We start from the raw sequence: 27,736 nt of genomic DNA, 5'->3' as shown, positions 1-27,736 counted from the left end.
TATATTAGATTGATACTTGCAATAACTGTTCATCATATATGTGCATACATACAACAGGCTATTGTTGCTGACTCATCACAGTTCCACAGCGTCAGACTATTGTTCTAGAGGCTACAAGTTGTTCAAACCGTACTGATGGACGGGCATCAGACACTAAGATGGGGTATATTGCACCAATGAGTGGTTCCTCAGTGGGTTGTCAGCTGGGGTTCCCGCTGTGCTGATTGGAGCTCAGGTCAGACTCCATCTCCACCGCGGCCCCCCCACTGCGGCGGGACAGACGGTCCACAGAGCGGGGGGAGGCGTTGTTGCCCCGGCGACGGCAGCAGCAGGCCATCACGTCGGCCAGGTCGGAGCGGAAGGACGGCGTGTAGAAGCTGTAGATGACCGGGTCGCAGCACGTGTTCAGGTTGCCAAACACAAACAGGATGTGGTGCACGTACTCCGGGGTGCGCTGGATGATCTTTGGCTGGAACCAGTACCAGATCCCCAGGAGGTAGTACGGTGTCCAACAGATGATGAAGGAGCTGACGATCACAACGGTCATCTTGAGGGTCTTAATCCGGGCTTTGGGTATCATGTCTGTGCCGCTGCGCCTCAGGCAGTGCTCTCCATCTGCAGGAACACAACCAGCAACAACTCAGATAGGAGGGCAACATTCCATGTCTGTGAGCAGTAATCTGAAGCTCAGTTAGGATCAGGGTTCTCTTTAGGGAGTCAGAGGGATGCTGTTAAATAGATTGCCAACATCAATTTTATGCTAGTCGTTGAGTTTATTCTTATAAATGAGAGGAATAAGAAGTTGAAATGCCTGTTGAGACATTCCTTTAGTGTCATTTAGCTCATTTGGATGTGAAGACAACTGAAACGTTGACTTGAATTAAATGTATTATGTCCACCAATGTCACATAACTGTATTAGGTTGGTTGAAAGCAATACTATTAATTATAAATAAGAAATATTAGGTTGAACTTAATATTTCTGCTTTCAACTAACCTACTACAGTTATGTGAATGTGTTGGCAGGTGACATGCTCCCTCGAGCAGGTGGCTCGGAGCTACACCATGCAGTATGCTTTTTATACTCCAAATAGTTACAAGGTATCACAACAACCAAACTACAGATGCATTCACATGATACGAGATGTTCTCTCTGCTCACCGCAAGGTTGGGCGTGAAGAAAATCAGTTAAGATTGGTTTCTATAGTTACCTCCCCTGCTAGCTTGCGCGTATACATACAGCTGTTATCTGAACGCAGCTTACCTGAGCTATAGCCTACTCACCTGAGCTTTCTTTATAACCTGTGCGACCACTCAAAGTACGTTAGTGGAATCAGGCTCAGCGGACTTTGGCACATAGATTTTGCATCAATCACAACAGAAATGTGTGTTGAGTGCTGACCTTTACGAGAACATGGAGCTAGAGAGCCCAAAACAGAGTTCACACGCAATTGTGACAAACTAGCTCTAGCATGTTGCTGTTTTACTAGCATGCTAGCTCATAGTCACGTGACTCTCACGTCATTATGTTCAGTACCAAACACCAAAAGAAGGACGTTAGTTGTGACTCTGGTGTGACACTAAGTCCTGACTCCTTAAGGGACAATGTCACAGATGTACACAATGTATGCAAGTCAAACGTTGAAACGTTGTGCCGGTAACTCTGTTCTGCAATAATCATCTTGTTTATTATTGGTTTTACAAGATTTTAGGACTTCAATTCACCCTGTGCTTCTCTGCCTCTGTGCGTGGGTGTCCTCCTTATCGACAGCACCTTAATGTCAGTCATAAACCATATTCCCTCCTCACACAGGAAGTCCGATCTAATGTGAAGCAGGAAGTGGCTCTGTAAACAATGAGGATCATTTGACGGTTGGTCTTCTGGAGAAGTATGTTAACCTGGACGTTTGTTATATCTCTCACAGGCTCCGCCCTCTACTGGACTCTATGGGTACTCTCTTACCCCGCAAGCATTCTCCCACTGAGACTTCTATAGACGTAGCCGGCCCTGGGCGGGCCTACCTGAATGCGCGCGCATCACACCGTATAAAAGGAGGCCTCGCCTCCTGACTATCATCCTTTTCTCTTCAGCAAGCGGAAGTGTTTTCACGGAGCTTAGAAAGACGGAAAATTTAGAGTAATGGAGTCAGTTCTTGACCACAGGACCTGCCCGAAATGTCCAAACCTGATCGCGGGAGCGGATCCACACCCCTGCTGTTTTTTGTGTATGGGGCCTAACCACGCTGTGAGCGGTATGGGCCCGACGCCGGCATGCTCAGCCTGCCAGATGCTTCCTCGGCTCACGCGTGAGCATCGTGGGCAACATTTCTTGTCAGCAGAGGCTCCGCGGGAGGAGGTGGAGGATTCGGATCTCGACGTCGTCGAGATGGGCGAGTCAGGAGAGGAGGAAGTGCCGTTCCGATTCTCCCTTCCGTGGGGCCAGACAACCCCGATTCCGGAGGAGGAGGACGACGAGGACGCCTCGGTGTCGGGAGGTCCGACTCTCAGGTCTGCACGTGTGGATTTCCCAGCGGTGATGACCCTGGCAGCGGAGCGTGTAGGCCTACCGCTCCCACCACCGCTGCCACCGAGGCCTATAAGCCGCCTGAGACAGGGGTTTTACGGCCCGGTGCATCCAGCGCAACCAACCTTCGTTTCGCCCCAACTGCCTGATATATGGCGGTGTGTGGAGGCGACATGGCAGCAGCCATTCAAGACGAAGGCCCCAGTAGCCGCTATGGCAGGCATCATCAAGGTGGAGGGCCGCTCGGACACAGCGTGTGCGGGGGTGCCCCCCCTTGATGAGAGCCTGGCGGCCCATCTGCTTCCGCGGGCGGCTGGTTGGGCGGAGGGTAAGCGACCCCTGCCCCCGCTGCCCCGGGACCGAGACACTCTGGAATATCTGGACAAGATGTTCAAGCTCGGTACGCAGATGGCGGCTGCAGCCAATAATCTCGGCGTGTTGGGCGTCTCCCTGATCACCCCTCAGGCAGCCGCCCCCGCCCTCCTGTCACAAGATGGGAGCGATTATCCGGACCGCGCTATAGGTCAGATGAATAATCTGATTCATGGCGTGGCCGCTGCAGCAGGGCGGGTGATTTCCTTGGCCACAGTGGCGTCTCGTCACGTGTGGTTGGGACTCACTGCCCTATCTAGAAAGGACCGAGAAGATCTCCTCGGAGCCCCCGTGTCCACGGAGGGGCTCTTTGGGTCAATCTCCTGGGTCACTCAGCGCTTCAGCTGGCTGGAGGAGGAAAGGGTCCAGCTTAGCAGGATGCTACCGCTGGCCCCGCCTCCGGCCCCGCTACGCGCTCCTCCACGTGTTTCCATGCAGGCGAGGGAGCGCAGTGCGACAGTGAAGCGGAGGGAGAGGTGCCGGCACGGGGGTCCCGTAGCTGCGGCGCCCTCCACCTCTACGGCCCATCACGTGGTACCGGCATATCGGCAGCCACGGGGAAGGGCTGCCCGACCTCGGCAGGCTCATCAGCAGCAGAGAGCGGCCGGGTGGGGTGCGCCGTCTGCCCGAAGCTGACTGGCGGGGGGAGGTAGCGTCTCGGCGGGGGAAGGAAATCTCTTCGCCCGGGACGCGAGGGTGAATCCCGCCTCCTCCCTATTCGATGCACAGATTCCTTTGAAAACATTTAAAAATAAAGAAAAAGTTGATCTGTATCCAAGTCTAAGTGTCCTTTGTTTCCACAATGCTACACTTACACATGATGTCTGTACAGATTCCCCACTCGCCGCCCCAGCCATAGCTCCTGTAAGGGAGGAGGCTAGTGGGAGTGCGCAGATGAGAGTGATGAAACGTAAACAAAGCTATCGTAATGTTATACGGGTACAGAGGCATTATGGCCGGCATATTGCTGTTGGGGAACACACTAAGCCTGGGGTTAAGACTCCAATGAATGCAGGTTACCAGAATTGCATTATGGCAGCGCCCGCACTCATAGAAGAGCGCGTGGCGGTGCGTTCAGGGACCTTAGTAGACCGCACTACTCCTATGAGGAATCCGATTAATGATGTTCACCGTAACGGCCCGTCTACACTACAGCGTCGAAAGCTCCAAGCAGCTCCAAGCTGCCCATTCATTTTCAATGGGGTGACGTCACGTAGCCGCGCTTTTTCGCCGAACTGAATTGTGGGTAGCCGAGCGAGGCGTCTCAGGCGACCCAGGCGACCAGAAGTTGAACATTGTTCAACTTCTGGTCGCCTGGACGCCGGAGTAGCCAGCGCCAGCCAATCAAATCCCGTTTCCCAAAATCTGACAGCTGAAGCCGTAGCCAATCAAACCGCGTCTAAGCTGGGAGAGATATCCCGCCGTTCATTTCTATATTTCAAAAAAAGTCGGAGGAGAAACTAACTATCGCCGTAGCGAATCACCCGGTTTTGTATGACCAGACCCTCTTCACCTCCCGGGATACAAACCGGAGGAACCAGGCATGGAGGGAGGTGGCAGAGACAGTGGGGGAAACTGGTAGGTTTTCGCCTGTTTGGGGAGTTTATATATATATTGCTCGCATAAAATCCCCGGGTTTTTTTGCTTTGTATGTCGGGGGCGGGAGATTCATGTGATTGGTTGTTGGCCGTGTTGCTTGAATAAAATCCCCAAGCTCCAGACACGCCCAGCTCCAAGCTATTTTTGGAGCTGTAGTGTGGACGCTCCGTAAGGGTGAAAACAACATTTTGGGCGTGCGGCGGTGCGTTCAGGGTCCTCAGTAAATAATCGGCCCTTTCTGTGTCGACCCTCCATGGGCGAATCTTCCCTTCACGGGGAGTTTTGCGGCGGGACGGGTCGCCAGAGAGTACCACAGCTTTATAGCTGCGGCCCCACAGCTGAGTGCATGCCCTTTAACAGAGTGTTATGGGGAATGGAAACTCAGCTGAGTACTATCAGGGTGGATGGACAGGACGCTGAAACGGGGCTATTCACTCCAGTTCTGCAGCGTCCCACCCCCTTTTATGGGCATGCGAGAGGTGAAGCTATTCTCTCAGGAGGAGATGGGTTTCCTCGCAGCAGAGATTCAGGCTCTGGTGCAGAAACAGGCTGTGTCTGTTGTGCACCCTCAGCGCAGGGAAGAGGGTCTTTATTCCATATACTTCCTGGTTCCCAAGAAGACAGGGGAATTCAGACCTATTCTAGATCTCCGCGTCCTGAATTGCCACATTTCCTGCAGGAAATTCTGCATGAAACAGTTACTGGGGCTGGTGCAGCCAGGCGTTTGGTTCACCACCATCGACCTGAAAGACGCGTACTTTCATGTAGAAATTGCTCCAAAGCACAGAAAGTATCTGCGTTTTGCCTTCCAGGGAATAGCCTACGGGTACAGCAGGCTGCCGTTCGGCTATTCCCTATCCCCACGCACATTCAGCAAATGTGTGGCCACAGCGCTTCAACCGCTGCGCACACATAGACGACCTCATAGTCATGGCTGGGTCACGGGAACAGGCAATGTTTTGCACAGCACAATTGATCACACACCTAACCAGATTAGGCTTCGCGATCAATTGGAAAAAGAGCACCCCCATACCTCACCAACAGGCGTTGTAGTTGGGTGTGGTGCTCGATGCAGGCACGTCGCGCGCCAGCCTGTCAGAGAGCAGACGTGCGTCCCTTCTTCAGGGGGTACGCAGACTGCGACAGGGGGCAACAGTGACAGCTTTTACTGTCATGCAGACGCTGGGTCTCATGGCGGCTGCTCACATGATGGTCCCGTTAGGGTTACTACATATGCGCCGCCTGCAGAGGTGGTTCTCCAGCCTACGCTTGGACCCCAAGAGGCACAAACGGCGGCTGGTGACCATACCCCCTTCAGTGAGGGGCAACCTCCGGTTTTGGGGGTCCCCGGATCACCTCCGGAGGGGGTCTCCACTGGGACGGGTGACCTCCTACATCACAGTGTTCACGGATGCATCCGGAACAGGATGGGGAGGGACCTGCCTGAAGAGGGCTATAGGTGGGCGCTGGGCTCTAACAGAGTCTCGACACAGCAACCTCCTAGAGCTACGGGCGGTAGTGTTAGTCCTCCAGCATTTCAGGCCCCTAATTCAGGGGGAACATGTAATGGTCAGGAGCGACAACAGCACCACAGTGTCTTACATCAACAGGCAGGGCGGAGTCCGCTCCGCCGCCTTGTTGACCACAGCGGAGAGGCTGTGGTTATGGGCTTCAGAGGTGGTGTTATCTCTGAGAGCCCTCCATATCCCGGGACTGGAGAACGGGGGAGCCGACCTCATGTCGAGGGGCGGCCCCCTGCCAGGCGAGTGGGGGCTTCACCCGAAGGTGGTGAAGCAGATCTGGGCCCAGTTCGGGAGAGCGGAAGTGGATCTGTTCGCCAGCCGGCGCAACAGCCACTGTGCCCTGTGGTTCTCCATGGCCCTGAGCGACGACCCGCCTTTAGGGGTGGACGCGTTTGCACACGAGCCATGGCCAAGGAAGCTGCTATACGCCTTTCCACCGCTGCGTCTCATTCTCCCCCTCCTGGGGAGAGTGAGGCGAGAACGTCTGTCAGTCATCCTAGTGGCTCCAGATCGCGTTGGGGCGCCGTGGTACTCAGAGATGACACAGATGAAGGTGGGCCAGCCCTGGGCGGTTCCCCAGTTCTGGGGGGCGATGTCTCAAGAGGCAGGTGCAATCGGGGCGTTACCCACTCTCGGCCGTCCTCTCCAGGCTTGGCTCCAGAGGGACAGGCTGAGACAGGATGGATTGTCTGACAGTGTTATTCAGTCTATCCAGGCAGCTACAGCTGGATCCACCACAGCCTGTTACAGGCCGAGGTGGCTAGGATTCCAGCGATGGTGTGAGGAGCGGAGAATAGAGCCCCTATTTTGTGAGTTAGGCTCTATTTTATCCTTCTTACAGTTACTGGTGGACAGAGGGCTTGCGCATTCAACAGTGAAGGTGTATGCAGCAGCCATCTCGTCCTGCCATGATGTCGCGGTTTTTACAGGGGGTCAGGAGGCTGTGCCCAGTAGTGCACGCCTCCACCCCGCAGTGGGACCTGCCCCTAGTGCTCGAGGTTCTGGCCTCGGGGCCGTTTGAGCCTCTGGAGCTCTCCTCTCTGAAAGCATTGTCGTGGAAAACAGCTTTGCTTCTTGCCTTAACGTCAGAAAATAGGGTGTCCGAGTTAACTGCTCTGTCGGTGCACCCGAGCTGTTTACTGATTCGGGGTGACCGGAGCGGCGCGACACTCAGACCGAACCCCTCCTTTGTGCCCAAGAGCCTCAGGAGTGCGTTCAGGTCAGGGGCTATTCAGTTAGGGGGTTTTAGGCTTCCCCCCCATGTGGGACCAGGGAAGCTAAACTGCACCTCCTCTGCCCGGTGCGTGCGCTAGCATGTTATGTAGAGCGCACGGCTGCCCTTAGACGCACCGAACAGCTGTTCGTGTGCTTCGGGGGCGGGGTGATCGGGAAAGCTCTGTCCAAGAAACGCCTGGCAGGGTGGCTCTGCGAGTGCATTGCACATGCCTACGGACAGGCAGGGAGAGCCTGCCCCACGGGGGTTCGTGCACACTCCACACGGGCTGTGGCTCTCCCCATCCAGGGTGGGGGGGTCCCCCGGCACTGTTTTTTGAGCACACTTTTTGCGAGGTAAGCGCAGCAGGGTGTGCTCTGTCAGCCACAGCCCAGATTTCTCCTCGGTTACAACCGGGTTAAAGGAGAAGGTGGGGCAGCAGCTGCTGACCATAATAGCCGGTCAGGGGCAGTAGGGTGGAATATTGTTGGACGACAGTGCGCGTATACATCGCGGCTCCACCCACTGTACCCATAGAGTCCAGTAGAGGGCGGAGCCTGTGAGAGATATAACGTCGGGTTACGTAGTGTAACCCTTGTTATATTAGCACAGGCGGAGCCCTCTACTCGGGGCACTGTCTGTCCTATTCCGCTCGCTGAAGAGAGGTGTAGGATGATAGTCAGGAGGCGAGGCCTCCTTTTATACGGTGTGATGCGCGCGCATTCAGGTAGGCCCGCCCAGGGCCGGCTACGTCTATAGAAGTCTCAGTGGGAGAATGCTTGCGGGGTAAGAGAGTACCCATAGAGTCCAGTAGAGGGCGGAGCCTGTGCTAATATGACAAGGGTTACACTACGTAACCCGACGTTTCCTACCTCTCATCTTCTGACTGCTCTATGTTCCCGTGTGGCGGCTAAAATGATACTAAAAAACAATGGCTTTGATAGAAAGAATACCAGAGTATTATGATCAAGTAAAAGTAAATAATTAACTTTTTTTTGTAATTATATAAATTGCATATAACATGGTAATTCACAGTATGTATCAATTAATACAGGATCTCAAAACAAGAATACATCATTTGTTCATTTGTTCAAATGAGAAACCCTAAGCATTACCAAGCGCGATAACAAAACCTGGACAGCCACGCGCCGGCTGGTGTTGCAATCATTTGAGTTCAGTCGTACGTTTTGGTCGATGATGCTAGCATCGTTTGTATCCCATAATGATGTCATTCTTATTTTCTGAGTGATTATGGAGCTCCAGCATTTAGCTCAACTATATAATCGCTCAGGTCAGACACATCAAAACGTTGATACGACGACATGTAGGATCAGACCTCCATCACTGCTTCGGGGTAACACACCTTTGCTCTTGTGCATTTGCCCATTGATGCTGATGAGGATGCAGGTGTAGCAGAAAGTCATGACAAGCAGAGGGAAGACATACAGCGTCACAAAGTGAAACATGTTGTATGCCGTCTTCTGCCACGGGTACGGGAAGCTTCCATGGGTGACACACTGAGTGAAGTCCACTCCGTCGGCTTTAATGGCCCGAAAGATGAACAGCTGAGGGTGAAGAGAGTGCACAGAGATGAGGAATGAATCCATGCAGTCACAGAAAAACACATGTGCCGTTTTCATGAAACAAACTTTGTCTCATGACACAAAGAACTTCATGATGCATGAGGGTCGTCATGATGCATGAGGTTCTTTGTCCGCGTGTTGCAGAGCTCCATTTATAGTTAGTGTTTCCAGAAGCAGGCGGGGTACAGCGTTCAGCCTGAGCTGTCAGAGGCAGCGCTGGCTTCACAGTGTGGAGGACAGAGCTCACAGAAGGACACAGAGTTAGTAACCAGTTCAAGTAACAATACTGCAGTGGGAAAATACGCTGCTTCAAGTCAAAGTCCTGCATTGAACAAGTATTATCATCAAAATGTATTTTAAGCGCCATATCTTTTTAAATGATTGTGTATTAATTATTGGTGCATTCATGTATTCCTCACTTTAGTGTTGCACTTGAAAAAAGGGTTTGAGTGATCCCTCCTTGCTCTCCTGAGGGTGCTTCCCCGGTGACTGGGGGGTTTCTTTGGGAGTTGTTTCTTGTTCGATGCGAGGGTCGAAGGTGTTGCATGATGTATACCCCATGTGTGACATTAGGCTGTACTATAACATGTGTCTGGTGTGCATGATATACGTCAGTTGATAATCGTAGATAAGATATCCAGCTGCAGTACATTAAGATATTACAATGAGCTCCACTTGGATCAGCTGTGATGAACACATTAAGGTTTCACAATTACAATCTGTTTATTTAAAATATGTCATTCTGAAATGGCCCATTACGCATAATGATTTATTTTACTTAAGATACTCATGATATGTATATGCCAATACTTTGATACTTTTAAATAATTGGACTTCTTCTATATATAATTATATAAGTTTTTTCAGACATAGCACTTTTTTACCCTGCTGGCTCATTGAATGAGAGCCATTTGTATAAATGACCAAACCAGCCCTGAGTGTAAGTGCAGTGATTTCAGTCACGTGGTGTTCACCCCAATGTCCTGTCGTGGCTACAGACACACACATCATGTGGTATAACACTGCTCACCATAGACTGACGGGCTGTTAGAAACAATGATTTCATGTTGTCGTTTCTTTTACGTTGGAGCAGGATTTATAAAGCAGACGTTCAGCCAATGCTGGCCTTTTTGATTTACCGCGGTTTCACTTTGAATGAAAGACATGCTAAACGTTTGGAGAAAGGTTTAGTTTTGTGTGACTTTGTTCCCCATTATGTTGACCTATAGATTTCTAAACCATCTGCTTTTTATTTGTAGCATTCTTCTTGCAAAGACCTGTATGAGCTGCTCTACCATCTGCATATATATAGCTCTGTGATTGGGTGAAACTCATCATCTCATTATCTATGTCACTGACAATATTTCTAATTCTATGGAATTAGAAGCACTAAATGAAAGTGTTCTGTCCAGTTAGCGTACAGCCAATCAGCTGTCACATGATTCTTGCAGCAACTTGAGATTCATAGTTAAGGTGTTGCACAACATTGAATTAACTTCAGTTCATTCAGAATGAATGAGATAGTTAACGTGTAACCTTTAAACGTGATAAGCAGGTGGACAACGTTTCCTATGTCTGTGCACATCATAATGTGATAGTCAATAAGCATCTTAACTGCTCTTAAATCTAATATTAGTAAAAACATAATCTCATGTTAATGCAATGAATTAGGCTGTATAAGGTTACACTGAGGAAACTGAAACGTGGAGTTTAATTAAATGTATCTTGTAGAAGTGTATTAGGCTAGTTAAAAGCAATAGTATTAAGTTGAACCTATTATTTTGTATTCATACTTAATATTATTGCATTCAACTGACCTAATACAGTTATGGGAAATCAGTTGACACAACAAATGTAATTAAAGGCATTGTTTGAGTTTCTTCTGTGAGATATGTCCCAGCTGGCCTTCAGGCTCAGTGTGTACCAGCAGCTGTACCTGTGGGGAGGCCAGCAGCAGGCTGAGGGTCCAGGCCCCCAGCAGCATGCGTCTGTTCCGCAGCCCGGCGTCCAGAGAGTCCAGAGGGTGGAGGATGGCCCGGTACCGGTCCAGACTCACCACCACCAGGATGAAGGCTGCGGCCTGCATGGCGAACAGCTTGAGGAAACACAGCAGCTTACACATGATGTTCCCAGCATACCACTGCACCGTTATATTCCAGACGGCATCCAGCGGCATCACCACGAAGGTCATCACCAGGTCAGCTGAGGCCAGGCTGGCGATGAGCGGGCGGAGGTGTGCCGCCAGGCGGTAGCCCCGCCCCCAGCACACACTGATCAGCACCGACAGGTTACTGACAGCCGCGAACAGGAACAGCACCAGGGTGGCTGCCACCCGGCAGCGGGCGGCCACCGTGAAGGTGGGGGCTTCCCAGGGCGGAGGGGGGGGACCAGACGAGTTGAAGATGGAAAAGGTCTCTAGAGGGTCCGCGGGGATGGAGTCCCACAGAGAAAGGTTTCCTTCCATCCTGTGACAGAGGAACAGAACAGGGACTTGTTGTTAAAATCACCTCTTTGTTTCACAGCTACACTGCTGGGTAATTAAACCAGCAATTCAATCAATGTTTATTTATATAGCCCAATATCACAAATGTTGTCTCAGTGGTCTTCACAGTGTGTACAGAATATCAGTATGACAATACGACACCCTCTGTCCTTAGACCCTCTGTCCTTAGACCCTCTGTCCTTAGACCCTCACATCGTACAAGGAAACACTTCCAGAGAAAACCCCCAGTTTAAAGGGAACATGGGAGAAACCTCAGGGAGAGCAACAGAGGAGGGATCCCTCTCCCAGGACGGACAGACGTGCAATAGATGCCGTGTGTAAATTGAAAAGATAATACATTTGCAACATAGGTAGTCCATGTTTGGAAATGCATGTGTGTATAATAGGAAGATGAATCCACGAGGATATCCATCCAGGACCGATGATCCAGGACCACAGCCACGCCACTTATTTCAGTTAAATGATTGAACGATCTTTGGTCAATTGTGCTAAATTAGTTTGTATTCCATAGTGATGTCATCCTTATTTTTTGCATTGTTGTGTTGTTGTTGTTTTTTGTAGAGTTTCAGCTGAGTATGGAGCTCCAGCATTTAGAACATGTTTTATCATTTCTTTCCCACTGCGCGTAAATCAGGATTTACAAGGATCAAAAACCACAGTACATAAAAAAGGCTTTGTTACATTGATTGGACCAATTGTAATCTGTGTACCCTACATGCCCACATTATAACACTTTATAATTATCCAGTGTTATGAGTCTCCAAAAGCTCAACTGGAGCCTTCAGCGACCATCTCCTCTTCTGAGGAACCAGCTCTCACTGAAACACTGAAACGTTGACTTTAATGTATCATGTCCACAGATTTCACATAACTGTATTAGGTTAGATGAAAGCAATAATATTAAGTTGAGCCCTTTTTTTGTTGAACTTAATATTATTGTTTCAACTAACCTAATACAGTTATCTGACATCTGTTGACATAATACATTTAACTAAAGTCAATGTTTCAGGGTAAAACAAAAAAAACACTTTTTTGTGCAGGCATGAGTTATAAAACCCGGTAATGAGTCAGCATTTTACCACTTCTGGTTCCCTCGTCTCAAAGTCAATGTTTTTTTGAGCATGTTTTTGGTTAGAAGCCTGAGAAAAATGTATGTGGTTAACACAAGCTGAAGAGATGTTAACATTTAGTTCTACAACATAAAACACGTCAGTAAATACCCCACTGGTGAATGTCTGAAGCTGTTTTTGTGTCATAGAAACTTCGTTTGCTAACAAGTATCTAAATGAGACTACTAAATGTTATCACGCTGAATATTAGCCACCTTTAGCTTAGCGGCGGCAGACATGCCTCCGTATTAAGTTTAGAGCAGTTAGCTATTTACTTCTGCGATAGCAAACATCGCAATAATCATAAAAGTTGGGTTGATATATGAAGATAATCCTGTTGATTATCCTGATTGCCACAGATCTTAAAACGGGAAAAATCCCAAAGCTGTTTATGTCTATGGAGCCTTGTGATGCTATCTTCTGGGTCAGACTACAAAACTAAACACGTTATCAAATCAAAGTTTAAATTAGGGATGCACGATAATTATCGGTCCGATATTAGGAATTATGACGTCACCCCAATAAACCGATAACAGTATTAATAGCCCCGATAATATACAATATATTTGTTGGGTAAAAAAAAAGAAAAAATACTGCGGTGTGGGTGGATTGGGATGAGGGGCGCTTGTTTTTCACTCGGCTCCTCCCGTTTTGCCAGTACTGTGGTGTTAGTGGTTTAGGAAGAGGGGAGTTCTTCACAAATCCAGCGCTCCCTAATACTTCGAACCTGATCAGTTACCTGAAACATCGCCATCGCTACGATGGTGTGTTAAAAGCGTACGAAGACAATAATACAATACAGTGTGTGTGTGTGTGTGTGTGTGTGTGTGTGTGTGTGTGTGTGTGTGTGTGTGTGTGTGTGTGTGTGTGTGTGTGTGTGTGTGTGTGTGTGTGTGTGTGTGTGTGTGTGTGTGTGTGTGTGTGCGCGCGCGCGCGCGTTGGAGCAACTCAAGGCATATGCTCGAACCGGAGCTGCCTGGACGCTGCAATCATGTTGCTGAGTGTGCTGACTTTTCGTACAATGTCCCACTGTCTGCTTCCTGCATCAAGTCAAGTGCTCGGCGCAGTTGTGTGGATAGAGCGCTCCTCTGTTTTCATTTAAACAGCTCCTTATATCCGTTAGCGCAGCTAGCTAGCACCAGATGCTAACAACAACAATGCACGTAAGGTCTCTCTCTCTCTCATGGGAACCTGCCTGCAGACCTCCACTCTCAGGACAGTTCCGGTGCAGACCTCCACTCTCAGGACACCTCCACTGTCAGTACAGGAAGTGACGATTCGGACGCGTTTTTTCCCCGCCCACCCAAGGACTCGTTTGATGGAAGTTTTCAAATCACAATGGAGACTCATTACGGAGGTAATGAGTCCGACCACCGTGCACTACCGGGGACATTGCCCGGTCTCGGGTGTCCCCCCACGGCCTGTGTCCAGCCCCCCCCCCCCACACTCATCCATATATTAACGGATTTTGACCATTTGTGTTGCATTTTTCTCCTCTCCTCTCACTGATCGAAGGGCAAACGCGACCCACTGTCGGAGGGCCTCCGCGCCGGCCGATATGAATCGTGACCAAGACGCACCGTCCAGGCGTCCCACGGGTCCCGCAGCGGGGTGGAGGTTCCCAGCTGGAACCTCCCCAGCTGCGCCGCGGTGCACCCGGCAAACACGGTTGTTTCTCGAACCTTCCACTGTTGTCGAGCGGGTGTAACTAAAATACAAGATGTCATATTTATATATATAAATAAATATATCTATATAGATATATATATATATATATATAGATAATAAGTGTCAGTGCTATTTTATGTTGTATTAGCGTGCATTTCCTGTTCGGAAAGTGGTGCTGTACTGAGAGTAAACAATACAAGGTGTCCCTATTTTTATATATATCTATATATACTTTATGTATATAATAAGTGTCAGAACGATTTTATTTTGTATTTGCGTGCATTTCCTGTTCGGAAAGTGGCGCTGCGGCTGTACTGATAGTAACTACAAGGTGTCCGTGTATATATATATATATATATATAGATATATACATATGTATATAATAAGTGTCACGATCCGTCACGATCCAATTTTATTTTGTATTTGCGTGCATTCCTGTTTGGAAACTGGCACTGTACTGATAGTGGTGATTTTATTTTGGAATTCTTAGCGTGCACTTCCTGTACTGACAGTGGAGGTGTCATGAGAGTGGAGGTCTGCACCGGAACTGTCCTGAGAGTGGAGGTCTGCAGGCAGACCCCTCTCCTCTCTCTTGCTCGCTCGGATCACACGTACACACACCCTCCCGGTCCTCCAGATGGCCAGTCGGTGCCTGCCGGTGAGCGTGGAAGTGTGGTCTGCCACAAGCGGGCGGCAGGAGCGGGGCTGTCAGCATCAGCTTGTAGATGGTATTTTAAACTCGATGCGCTCTGAAGCTACGGGGCGGCCGAGGAAAAAAAATACACATGCGTTAATCGCGTTAAAATAATTTGTGGCGTAATTTTTATTTTTATTATCGGTATCGGTCTTGAGAAGCAGGAAGTTATCGGTATCGGTATCGGTTTCAAAAAACCAATATCGTGCATCCCTAGTTTAAATCAAAACACAAAACAAGTTTGTCTCAGTGGGCTTTACAGATGGACACACATGAATGACGGTGCTCAAAGATAAATACAATTCCAAGAAAATAATAAAAGATAGAATGTAAAATACAAATACAAAAATAAAATGAGATAGAGGACAACATAAACAATCAAAAACAATAAGATAAAATACCATAAATTGTAGGACTGGTGAGGACAAACATAGGGAAATCTTTATATGCTTTTTTTAAAGGAAAGTCTTCAGCACACTCTTAAAGGTTTGGACACTGTCTGTTTCATCAGTGCATGTCTCTATTCAAGAGCATACTAAAGGCTGGTTCTTCAGGCTAGTCTTCAACCTGGTTCTTCAGGCTAGTCTTCAACCTGGTTCTTCAGGCTAGTCTTCAACCAAGTTCTTCAGGCTAGTCTTCAACCAGGTTCTTCAGGCTAGTCTTCAACCAGGTTCTTCAGGCTAATCTTCAACCTGGTTCTTCAGGCTAGTCTTCAACCTGGTTCTTCAGGCTAGTCTTCAACCAGGTTCTTCAAGCTAGTCTTCAACCAGGTTCTTCAGGCTAGTCTTCAACCAGGTTCTTCAGGCTAATCTTCAACCAGGTTCTTCAGGCTAGTCTTCAACCAGGTTCTTCAGGCTAGTCTTCAACCAGGTTCTTCAGGCTAGTCTTCAACCTGGTTCTTCAGGCTAGTCTTCAATCAGGTTCTTCAGGCTAGTCTTCAACCAGGTTCTTCAGGCTAGTCTTCAACCAGGTTCTTCAGGCTAGTCTTCAACCAGGTTCTTCAGGCTAGTCTTCAACCAGGTTCTTCAGGCTAATCTTCAACCAGGTTCTTCAGGCTAGTCTTCAACCTGGTTCTTCAGGCTAGTCTTCAACCAGGTTCTTCAGGCTAGTCTTCAACCAGGTTCTTCAGGCTAGTCTTCAACCAGGTTCTTCAGGCTAGTCTTCAACCAAGTTCTTCAGGCTAGTCTTCAACCAAGTTCTTCAGGCTAGTCTTCAACCAGGTTATTCAGGCTAGTATTCAACCAGGTTCTTCAGGCTAGTCTTCAACCACAATCTATTCATGCTGCTATAGGCTGAGGCTGTCGGGGACTCTCACCATCCTCTCTTCTCCAATGTCTCTCTATCTATATGTACTCATGTCCTCTCTTTCTCAGGGCTCCTGCAGGTTTCGCCAACTCAAATTTAAGACTTTTTAAGACCACTTTGAATAGAATTTAAGACCTATTTCAAGGCAATAAAGTATGAAGGAAAATTGCTATGAAAGAAGAAATACGTCCCATAATTATTAAAGGAGTAAATGTATTCATGTTCAACATAAGAACAATGACTGAACATAACAGCATAACAGTACATAACTGTGTATGTGTGTGTGTCTGTGTGTGCTCGAGTGTGTGTGTGTGTGTGTGTGTGTGTGTGTGTGTGTGTGTGTGTGTGTGTGTGTGTGTGTGTGTGTGTGTGTGTGTGTGTGTGTGTGTGTGTGTGTGTGTGTGTGTGTGCGCGCGTGGGTGTGTGTGTGCGCGCGTGCGTGCGTGTGTGTGTGTGAATATGGATGCTGGTGGGCGGACAGTAAAGCACATGGGCGCGGGAAGGGGGGTGCTGAGGGCGCTGCAGCAGCAGTGATGTACCTGAACGCGTTCAATGAACGATCGTTCATGAACGCGTTCATATTTTGGGCGAACGTGAACTGAACGTACTGTATTTCCGCTCGTTGAACGTAATTGAGAACGCGTTCATTCTCAGCGCTGTATAACGGCGTTCAAAAGTGCGTTCATTCTCAGCACTGTATTATAACGGCGTTCAAAAGTGTGCCAGATTTCATATGCCTTTCAGCCGAAAACCCAGTTAAAACACACCGTAAACAGGCTTCAAAATAATGCGGAAAACCACCCAATCTGGCAACAGCAAGCTGCCTGTGACGCGTACGCGCCTGTCACCCCTGGCTGTCGCACTAAAATATAAATATACTAAATATATCAGACTCCTCACAACAAACAATGTGGAACCGCGGAACCGGCGAGCATTGAATGAATGAATGAATTAGTATGGACGAAGCCGAGAGCAGCTGCAGCAGCACTCGCTCAGAGTGAGACTCTACGGCAGGGGTGGGGAACCTCCGAGTCCGGCCTCCGGCCGTATACGGCCCGCGAGACAATTTGGTACGGCCCTCGAGGTAATTTATAAACACACGCAAAAAATAAAAAAATGAAAGAAATCTAGACCGCAAAAAAATTAAACAAGCGAGTACCTGTTTTTCCTGGCCAAGGTCAGGGTCCTTGAACACAACACGAGCCTAACGTGTCATCACGTGGTATATGTCTCGACTGACAGGGGTGCAGTTCTGACGGAGAGCACCAGAACGCCACTCCAGCAGTTCAGAAATTGCAGTACCGATAAGTCCATACACATGCCGCAGTTTCTGCGTGTCTGTGTCTTTAGTTGAAAGCCCAGTGGCGATCTGTTCATCTGTCATACTGATCAGACAGTCAATAACTGTGTTGTTATCATTAGCATCTGGTTAGCTAGCTATGCTAACGAATATAAGAAGCTTTGTCTACAACCAGTGAGGTAAAGGCACATCTTTATATGATCATTATAGTTATAAAAAAATAAGAGAATAAAGTAAACAGGTATAAAATACTATATGACAGTTATTAATAAAGAAGAATACAGTTTCAAAGGGGAGTGATTTGTCAAATATCCATACATTAAAAGAAAATCTGCTTACAGTTGTGTTTGGGTGTTGAGAGATGTGTCCATAGATCTCCTAATGTTGCTCTCAAAGTGCAACAAGTCTTCCCAGGGGAGCATGCCCCCCGGACCCCCCTATAGGAGGTTAGGTCCCCCCCACTTAAATCATGTTCACATCACATGGATAGGAAACTAAATACATGTCCACACATCTTGTGTCCATAAATTATCTTTCTGTTTAGGTGGTCACGCCACACCCTGCACGTGCATGCATACGCGAGTCATGGTGAGATATCTGGATTAAGAGGTTGCTTTTTCTTTGCACAGAATGAAATGAATGGGCTGTGATTTTAGTTTTTTTAAGCAGAGGTCAATAACTTGTACGTCCCTCTGAGGATATTGTAAAAATTGAAATGGCCCATTAACATCCAGGAGACAAATAATAGCTCGCAGCAACGTATTGAAAAAATAACTATGAACTATAAATTAGTTCATTTTTGAAACCATGAACTTTAGTTCAACATTTTGAATTATGAACTATGAACTGAACTAGTTCATTTTAAAATGTGTGAACTGTGAACTGAACTAGTTCATGTAGAAAGTGAACTTTCCCAACACTGTGCAGCAGTCCCTAGCGGCAGGCAGGGGGTGCGGAGCTCCCCTGTCTGAATTATTATTTGACGGTTATTGCTGCTCCCGCTGTGCATAATCTGTGTAATATGGAGCCAATACATTCCACATTGTTGGTAAAATAATATTTTGGCCTGCCCCGAATGTTTTTTCTGTAGCACTGGACAATTCTACCTCAATAATATAATACATTAACCGTGTTTTACATGAACCTCATCATGACACTCGAGAGGATGGCAGGACTATAATTTCCCATGTTCAGTGAATGCAACAGAGGCAAGACACCAGACCAATCAGAGAGTTGCATGGAAATAAAAGTGTGCTTGTGTCATTCAAACTCGGCTCTGTTTGTGTGTGTGTGTGTGTGTGTGTGTGTGTGTGTGTGTGTGTGTGTGTGTGTGTGTGTGTGTGTGTGTGTGTGTGTGTGTGTGTGTGTGTGTGTGTGTGTGTGTTCGCGGACATAGCGCATTTAGTGTGTGGGAGAGAGGGAGAGAGAGAGAGGGACCGGTGCCAGCAGCAGGGACCGTGTTGTTAGCATCTGGTTAGCTAGCTGCACTAACGGACATACGGAGCTGTTGCTGTTTGTTCCACAACAAGCTGGAGGAGAGCTCTCCTCTCAGACTGAGAGGCTCAGGTGAGCTAAAGGACTCTCTAAGTGTTTAGATAGTTAACTTTAGTCTAAGTTATCTCAGTGGGTCTCAAACGGTTTGGTCACAAATTATTCAAAAGATTATTTCCGCGGCACACCTTCATATGATCACTATAGTTATAAAACAAATAAGAGAATAAAGGAAAAACAGTTATGAAATACTGTATGGCAGTAAAACAAGAATACAGTTTGAAAGGGGAGTGATTTGTAAAATATCCATAAAGAAAAAGAACATCTGCTTACAGTTGTGTTTCATCTGGGTGTTGAGAGATGTATCCATAGATCTCTTAATGTTGCGCTCAAAGTGCACCAGATTGATGCTTTCAACTTCAATATTTAAAAAAAATCTTCCCGGGGGAGCATCCCCCCGGACCCCCCTAGAGGAGGTGAGGTCCGCTCCCCACTCGTAAAAACAATAGCACTTTACCCCTGCCTATATGCCGTGAGCTGATTATCGAGCCTTCATTGTAACAGTCGCGGGTGTACTGTATGTTTGCGTGTGGGGATTGCTTTTGTGCGTGCTCTATAGTGCCCTTAATAGTGTTCACTGGAGTCCAGCACCTCAGCACCCCTACTCAAAATACCTTCCCGCGCCTCTGGTAAAGCACCACAAAAGCCATCACCTTGAAGTGTTACCAGGACCATGAGAACATCCTCCACAGGAGGGTGGGTGGTGCTGTGAATAAGGCCGAATATGGATGCTGGTGGGCGGACAGTAAAGCACCACAAAAGCCATCACCTTGAAGTGTTACCAGGGCCATGAGAACATCCTCCACAGGAGGGTGGGTGGTGCTGTGAATAAGGCCGAATATGGATGCCGATGGGCGGACGGTAAACCACCGCAAAATCCACCCCCCCTTTAAGATAACCAGGGGCATGAGGTTCTGTAGGGTGTGAACATCTGGGTTTAGTCCGTGGGGGAGTGCTTAAGTCCAGGGGCCCGGGGTCTCACGGTGTGCGATGTTATGGAAGTGCGCATGTTAGGGAGATATGCTGGAGCTGCTTAGTCCGTCGTTTGGGGCTCTGTGAGGGGCTACAAATGGGTTATTTTCCTGGTCTATTTCATGGAAGTCTGACATAGCCTGTTTGCACATGTCAGGGAGAGATGCTGGAGCTGCTTAGTCCGTCATTTGGGGCTCTGTGAGGGGCTACAAATAGGTGATTTGCCCAGTCTATTTCATGATTTTCGAAATTCTTGAAAAAAAGGCTAAGTGCCAACGAAGGAGGGGCTCAAAAGAGCGCAAGTCTTCGGCGCTTCGGGCGGAAGCCCCGGACACTTTTTCACTCCCCTGTTGCACTTTACAACGGAGAGGGGAATCGAGACCTCCCTTCCTCCGTCAAAAAAATGCATTTATCTTTTCCAAGCTACCATCTGCACGAAATCGGAAACCTGGTTTTTGAGAGCACTTAGAAAAAAAACGGCTGTTTCACATCATGGAGGAATGTGTCCGCTACATGAGTGCTTTGGCTCGGATACAATTGTTGCCTGGAGGACCCCAATCATGGTTCTTACCAAACTTTAAGTTTTTGAACTGGTCTCTGGAGGAATTCAAGGGGAGTTGTCAGGGAATTATGAGACACTATTTTGGGATACAATTTCTCCATTTTCACCCCTTTCCTCTGGTTCTCCCAAAAGATAACTTAAGAGTTTTTCTGACTCTGGAGGAATGTAAGGAGAGTTGTCAGGGGACTCTACCTGCCTTAAGAGACACTATTTTGGGATACAATTTCTCCATTTTCACCCCTTTTCTCTGGTTCTCCCAAAACACAACAAAGTATTTCCTGACTATGGAGGAATGTAAGGAGAGTTGTCAGGGGACTCTACCCGCCTTAAGAGACACTATTTTGGAATACAATTTCTCCATTTTCTCCCCTTTTCTCTGGTTCTCCCAAAATATAACAGAGTTTTTTCCTGATTTCTCACTGATCGAATGAAAAACGCGACCCGCCATCGGAGGGCCTCCGCCGGCCCGGTCTCGTGCCGGTGCTCTGGCGGTTGGTTCCTCCGAACTGCGGGTTCGACTTTGATGGCCGGGAGGGTGTGCTGCGTGGGGGAATTGACGGAAGCGCACCACCAGGAGTGGAGCCTGCGGCTTAATTTGACTCAATACGGGCAACCTCACCCAGCCCGGACACGGAAAGGATTGACAGACCATTTTCTAGCTGACACTGCTTCTAATAATACTTTATGATGTGCTGACAGCCAGTCCACCACACAATAAACTAAAACGGCTGTCTGATACCCTGGATGAAAGTACCCTCTCTAAGTGCACTATGTCTCGGATATATCTGATGCCTGGAGACGCCCCCTCGTATTCATGGCCCATGGTGTTAACCGGCTGTCAGATTGGCTGTTCCTAAAAGACACGGAGAGGGTCCGTGGCTGGAGCGAGTATATTGTAAAGTCGGGCCGGGCAGTCACAACATTCCTGAAGAATGTGAACCATTTCCTGAGGTACTTGTCTGAGTCAAAGCTCCGGGGGTGCAGGCTCACCCAGTCTGATATGACCCACATTATCAGAGAGATGAAAGCCAACATGAACAACTTGAAAAAGTCTGTCACTGTCCACCAGTTCAAGATGAAGAGGAACAAGCTGGATCGTCTGCCGAGCCAGGCGGAGCTTCTCGCCGCCATGGCGGCCGCTGAGAAGCGCATCCCTGATCTCCTTGACCTGATGGCTTGCAACCCGACCTCAATCACCCAGTACCTGCTATATGGCTATCTAACCCTCCATTGGAGCCTCCTGTATGGCCACCGTCCGGGTGTGTACGCAAACATGACCAACACTGAGGTGTTAGAGGCGGACATAAGGGGCACTGCTGAGGGCTACATCATCCATGTGCAGGATCACAAGACTGCCAAGACATTTGGCGAAGCACAGCTGGTGCTTACAGTAAAGGAGTTTAGCTGGGTCATGCGGTGGATGGGGATAAAAGAGGGCTTGTCGGGTCCTCAGAATGAATTCTTCCTTTTCACAACGGGGAAGCATGCCTCCAGGAACCTGAACGCTCACTTGAAGAGGGCTTGGGCTGATGCTGGGCTAGAAACAGCCGTCACCTTCACAATCCTGCGCACTGCCCTGGCTGACAATATCAAGCATCACCAAGATCCAGAAAGCAGGTCGATTCTCGCCAGGTTTATGTGTCACGACGTAAGCACTGCAGACCGGTTCTACGCGAGTACGCCTGGAATAAAGGAGGGATTGAAAATCCGCTCCATGTTCAGGGCGGCAGCAGCTGCAGCAGCATCATCGGAAGGAGTTCTACCGCCGTCAGATACCTCCAAAGAGGACTCAGGGGCGGAGAGCAGCGATACCTCTTCTTCAGGGCCGGTTGATACTCCTGATGTGGGGGTAGAGGGCGTGGACTCAGCCTTTTTCCCTCGGTGCACCGTACAAGTTAGACGGCTAATATGGCCCCCGCTAATCATGTTTTTATTATGTTTATTATGCATATTGTGTATACTGTTTTTGTAAAAATCATGTGATAATTAAATAAATAAAAAAACATTTTAATAACGTTTAAGATTCCCAGGGGTTGATACAGTGCCAGGTATCAGACTATTTAAACAAAGTTTACCCAGGATTCAGACACCTTCCCTGGCTTGTAAAATGTGGTGATGCGCCCTGGAGGTATCAGACTATTTAAACAAAGTTTACCCAGGATTCAGACACCTTCCCGGGCTTGTAAAATGTGGTGATGCGCCCTGGAGGTATCAGACTATTTTAAACAACTTTTCCCCGCCTTTGAAACACTTATTCCTGGGTTTTAGCCTGTCATTTTGCAAGATATGATTTAACATTGAAGCTCTCCTGGAAATTGACATATTCTGTCCTTCTCCAGGAGAGCTTCAATGTTAAATGATATCTTGCAAAATGACAGGCTAAAAATCTCTTCCAAACATTTAAAAACACTTTTCCCGACAATTTAAACATTATTTCTGGCTTGTAAAGTGCAGTGGTAGTATCAGACTATTTATAGGTTTACCAGGGCCATGAGAACATCCTCCACAGGAGGGTGGGTGCAGCTGTGAATAAGGACGAATATGGATGCCGATGGGCGGACGATAAAGCACCGCAAAATACACCACCTTTAAGTGTTGCCAGGGGCATGAGAATATCCTCCACTGGAGGGTGGGTGCTGCTGCTGTGAAGAAGGCCGAATATGGATGCCGATGGGCGGACGATAAAGCACCGCAAACTCCACCCCCCCTTTAAGGTTCCCAGGGGCACGAGGTTCTTGAGGGTGTGATCATTTGGGTTTAGTCCGTGGGGGAGTGCTTAAGTTCGGGGGCCCGGGGACCCAAGGTGCGCGAGGTTATGGAAGTATGCATGTCAGGGAGAGATGCTGGAGCTGCTTAGTCCGTCCTTTGGGGCTCTGTGAGCCACCACAGAGAGGTGCTTTTCCCGGTGTATGTCATGGAAGTCTGACATAGCCTGTGTCCTGTGAAATAGCCTGTTTGCCCATGTCAAATATTGCTATTAATTGATAACTTTTAATAGGAATCTCTGTTTGACATATGTTCAGAATGTGCTATTTATTCAGAAATAGCACATTCTGAATGACCCAGTGTACACATCGTTGTGTACCTCTGTGTCACAGCCCGCTGCTGCTGTCTCCTTGTATTCCCAGCACTGTTACCCAGCTTTAACACACTTATTCCTGGGTAAGAAAGCCATGTGCATCACCCTGGATCTCTGCCTTGGATCTCTGCCTGTGAGTGTGGGACCCTGCTTACAGCAGTGACTCTGCTGTTCAGTTCATGAGTCAAATGTGGATGAAATGGACAGGTTTCAAGCTTCTTTCCTGGGTTACATAGTGCTGTGAAGCAGCCTGTCCTCTGGGTGGGAGAGCGAGGTGCTGGAAGGAGCTCTCTGGGTCACAGCCTGCTGCGGCTCTCTCCCTGTATTCACATTACTTTTACCCAGCTTTCACACACTTATTCCTGGGTAAGAAAGCCATGTGCATCACCCTGGATCTCTGCCTGTGTGCCTGTGAGTGTGGGACTCTGTGTAGGGCCAGAAAGAGGTGCCATTACTGGTCTCTCTCCTGGAGGTGTGAAATAACCTGAGTGTCACGATTCTCATGTTATGTCACTCTGCCTTGCCCCCGGGCCGTCCGCCCGAGACCCCCACCTTGGACTTTGCCTTGCCCCCGGGCCGTCCGCCCGAGATCCCTTTCGGGCCCTCCGCTGTGCTCCTGGGCTCTCAGCCCAAAACCCGTCCTCCAGACCCCCTCCACCCACCCTGGTGGCCCTAGTGTTGTGTCCCTCCTCCGGACCCCCTCCACCCACGCTGCTTGAGGTTTTGGACTTTTGTGGGGGGTTTTTAGGGATGTCTGGAATCCGTCACTTGAGGGGGGGGTTCTGTCACGATTCTCATGTTATGTCACGTTTGTAGTTTTGTATGTTTGTATGTTTGCTGTCATGTTTTCCTCCTGGTATATTGTCTGGTCCTTCTCCCTGTGTCTTCCTCCCGTCGTTAGTTTCCCTGGTGTGTCTAGTTGTCTGATTGTGTTCACCTGTGGCCCTTGTGTTTCTCCTCCCCTGCCCAGCTGTTTCTCGTCTTGTGATTACCCCTCCCTGTATTTAGTCTTGTCTCTTCCTGTGTTCAGTGTTGGTTCGTCTTTTGTTGGTGACTGAGTTCACCGGTGAGTGTTCTGTTTTGTCTATGTTAGTTTCATTATCCTTGAAATAAAGGTTTATCAGAGTTATCTGCATGTGGGTCCTGCTTCCTTCACTCAACCGTGAGTAACCTGAGTCCCCATTTCAGGGACACATGCTGGAGGTCTGTAGTCCGTCCTTTGGTGGACTGTGAGGGGCCACAGAGAGGTGGATTTCGCGGTCTCTCTCCTCGAGGTGTGAAATAACCTGAGTCCCCATTTCAGAGACACATGCTGGAGGTCCCTCTCCGGAGAGTGGAAGTCCATTGCCTCTAAATAGAGGTCAAATTAGGTCTGTCACTTTGGGTAACCGCACCACTGTAGACGTCTCCCGAGAATGGACGTCCATTCTCTCTAAAGTGTGTGTGTGTGTGTGTGTGTGTGTGTGTGTGTGTGTGTGTGTGTGTGTGTGTGTGTGTGTGTGTGTGTGTGTGTGTGTGTGTGTGTGTGTGTGTGTGTGTGTGTGTGTGTGTGTGTGTGTGTGTGTGTGTGTGTGTGTGTGTGTGTGTGTGTGTGTGTGTGTGTGTGTGTGTGTGTGTGTGTGTGTGTGTGTGTCCAAACGATGCCTCTCTTTCTCTATGCACTCATGTCCTCTCTTTCTCTATGCACTCATGTCCTCTCTTTCTCTATGCACTCATGTCCTCTCTTTCTGTATACACTCATGTCCTCTCTTTCTCTATGCACTCATGTCCTCTCTTTCTCTATGCACTCATGTCCTCTCTTTCTCTATGCACTCATGTCCTCTCTTTCTCTATGCACTCATGTCCTCTCTCTATATGCACTCATGCTGTATAATGCATGTTACTAACTCAGCATCCGGGGAATCATCCCCAAGGTGTTTCTGGCGAGTTGTAGTATTATGCTGGATCCATCTTTATTATACATGTTCGTATATCATGTTTGTCATTTGGATTGTCTATGTTATTATTGTATTGTCGTTTTAATCTACACACCAAATCTACTGCCCGTCTGTCTGTGCTCTCCCTGAGGTTTATAACGTGTTTCCCTGGTAACTGGGGGGTTTCTTTGGAGTGTTTCCTTGTTACTGCAAGGGTCAGGACAGAGGGTGTTGATGCTGCACACACTGTAAAGCCCCCGAGACCAAAGTGTAATGTGTGATATTGGGCTATAATACAAGTGGATTGAGGGATTGACTTTCACTTGATTGACATTTCCCTAAAGCCACATATCAAAATCAATGTTGCTCATGCATTACAAGGACTTAGTTCATTTTGTATCTGATCTATTATTTATATTTATCTATCAGCTGATGTAATATATTGTATTCATTTGAAACCGAGATGCACACAACTTATTGAAAATGCAAGTTTATCTCCCAAATGGGAGGGCCGCAATCTGATTTCAATTTAAATTCCAATTGATTTCATTGTGAGATCAACGGCAAGGAACAACCCTCCTCAATGATGTGGCGATGATGTTTTATGTACTGTTATATTCCATAGAATGTGACGCTCCTTAAAACACATTGAGAAAATGAGATAACAGCATATCTTCTCAACGATTCAGCAATAATACAAAGTGAATGGCAGTGAAGCTTGGTGCGGGGCGCCCCCTGCTGGGGGGGGGGGGGTGGCTGCAGCTCTGCGTGCTGCTGCACCAAAGTCTGCACGGCGGGGCTCGCGCGGCTGTTACACATACAGGGGTTAACCCTAACCCCCGCAGTCTGAGGAGATGCATTCTTCTATTTCGGTCACTTCTATATTTGTTCATCTCCATATCAAACTGCATTACATCGAGAATGGGGGGGGGGCACCATCATGCCCCACAGACTGGCACCAATGAATCTGACGCAAACACAAATCCATGTCTATCAGCCCACTTCAGTAATGTGAAATAGAAGGATGCATTAAAAGCATGCAGATGTGTGTGTGTTACCTGCAGGATAGTGGTCAGATGAGCAGAGGAGCAGTCCCGCGCGCTGTGCGTCCTCCCCCGCACACCTTTCCCTCTCGGACCGTAAATCAAATCCTGAGCGGGATCACTGACAAATGTTTTTATCGCATCCATCTGCTCGCCTATCTGCTCGCCTGTCAGCCCGTCTGCATCCACCCCCACACACACACTCACACACTCTGCTTCCACAGTGCATATCTATACCGCAGGAACAGGAGCATCATGACTCAACGCCTATTGGTTAATTAAGGCTGGTGACGTGCAGGGTGTTGCAGCGTTACCCACCATTGAGGAACATTTCTCCTCTTTCTGCAGAGGTGAGGAGACGGTCCGAGGGTTTAAAGTGTCTTTACCTGGCTGATGTCTCCGCATTTGGACACTTTGAAAAGCATAAAATACATATTCAAAGAGATAAAAACAGCAAAACATGACATGTAACACAAGCAGGGAGAATATAAAAAGAGACATGAAGAGCAGACACGTGTGAGGACTGAGGGTACAAAAGCAGTAGTATTTAAATGAACACACAGAATGGATTACACTGGGCTGGTCTGACAGCTGAGTTTCAAGCTGTGATTTGAAATGACTGCCCTTGGTCAAAATTCCTGGTTTTGGGAGTAACGGATTACATGGATTACGTAATCAGGATACAAATACAAAGTAAATGTTCCCTTACAGTTCATTTAAAAATATTTAATCAGATCATTTACATTTCAAAAACATTGGGATTACTACTCGGATTAGAATCTCCTTTCTGATCCTGAATATCTTGGTTTCTTCTTTTCTAATGTCACATTGTTCTGTTGTCTTCCATAATACCCTTAAACACATCTTCTTATCTTTTTTCTCTGGTATATCTGCATTTCATTTGATCTCGAGGGGATCCAAAAGTAACAAAGTAATCAGGCTACATTACTTTTTATATTGTGATACTCAGATTAGGTTACTGTTACTTATTTTTTTACCTGTAACTAATTTGAATGTTATACATTTTTAAAGTAGCTCCAAAACCTAAATAATTCCTGGGCTCATACAAATGTACTAAATACAACGATCACATTGAGAAGTGATGGCTCATATATAAAAAGATTAGGGTCTTGAACGGACCAACGATACGGAGTGTGAACTGGTAGCTGGAGAGGTGCCAGTTCACCTCCTGGACACTGCTGGGATTCCCTTGAGCAAGGC

General features: G+C 48.0%; 1 protein-coding gene across 1 annotated transcript; it reads right to left on the bottom strand.

Moving 5' to 3' along the window:
* Window positions 1–26,735, bottom strand: gnrhr1 (gonadotropin releasing hormone receptor 1). The gene is made up of 4 exons (XM_034093960.2): window positions 26,531–26,735; window positions 10,750–11,278; window positions 8,594–8,795; window positions 1–615 (listed from the first exon to the last, which is right to left on the bottom strand). The coding sequence occupies exons 2-4, from the start codon at window positions 11,275–11,277 to the stop codon at window positions 200–202; spliced, it is 1,146 nt and encodes a 381-aa protein (XP_033949851.1). The 5' UTR covers window position 11,278; window positions 26,531–26,735; the 3' UTR covers window positions 1–199.
* Window positions 26,736–27,736: the final 1,001 nt, after the last annotated feature.

The sequence above is a fragment of the Pseudochaenichthys georgianus genome, chromosome 11 (assembly GCF_902827115.2).
Source record: "Pseudochaenichthys georgianus chromosome 11, fPseGeo1.2, whole genome shotgun sequence".
NCBI lineage: Eukaryota > Metazoa > Chordata > Actinopteri > Perciformes > Channichthyidae > Pseudochaenichthys > Pseudochaenichthys georgianus.
The sequence above is the reverse complement of the archived record's forward strand: the minus strand, read 5'-3'. Positions and strand labels throughout refer to the sequence as shown.

What these genes read in the sequence shown, in the direction of transcription:
- gnrhr1 (XM_034093960.2), bottom strand. Translation starts at nt 11,277, where the DNA reads ATGGAAGGAAACCTTTCTCTGTGGGACTCCATCCCCGCGGACCCTCTA. An exon ending in TGCTGCTGGCCTCCCCACAG is followed by an intron (nt 8,796 to 10,749) that starts GTACAGCTGCTG and finishes CTTCACCCTCAG; the next exon opens with CTGTTCATCTTTCGGGCCAT. An exon ending in GCAAATGCACAAGAGCAAAG is followed by an intron (nt 616 to 8,593) that starts GTGTGTTACCCC and finishes GTGTTCCTGCAG; the next exon opens with ATGGAGAGCACTGCCTGAGG.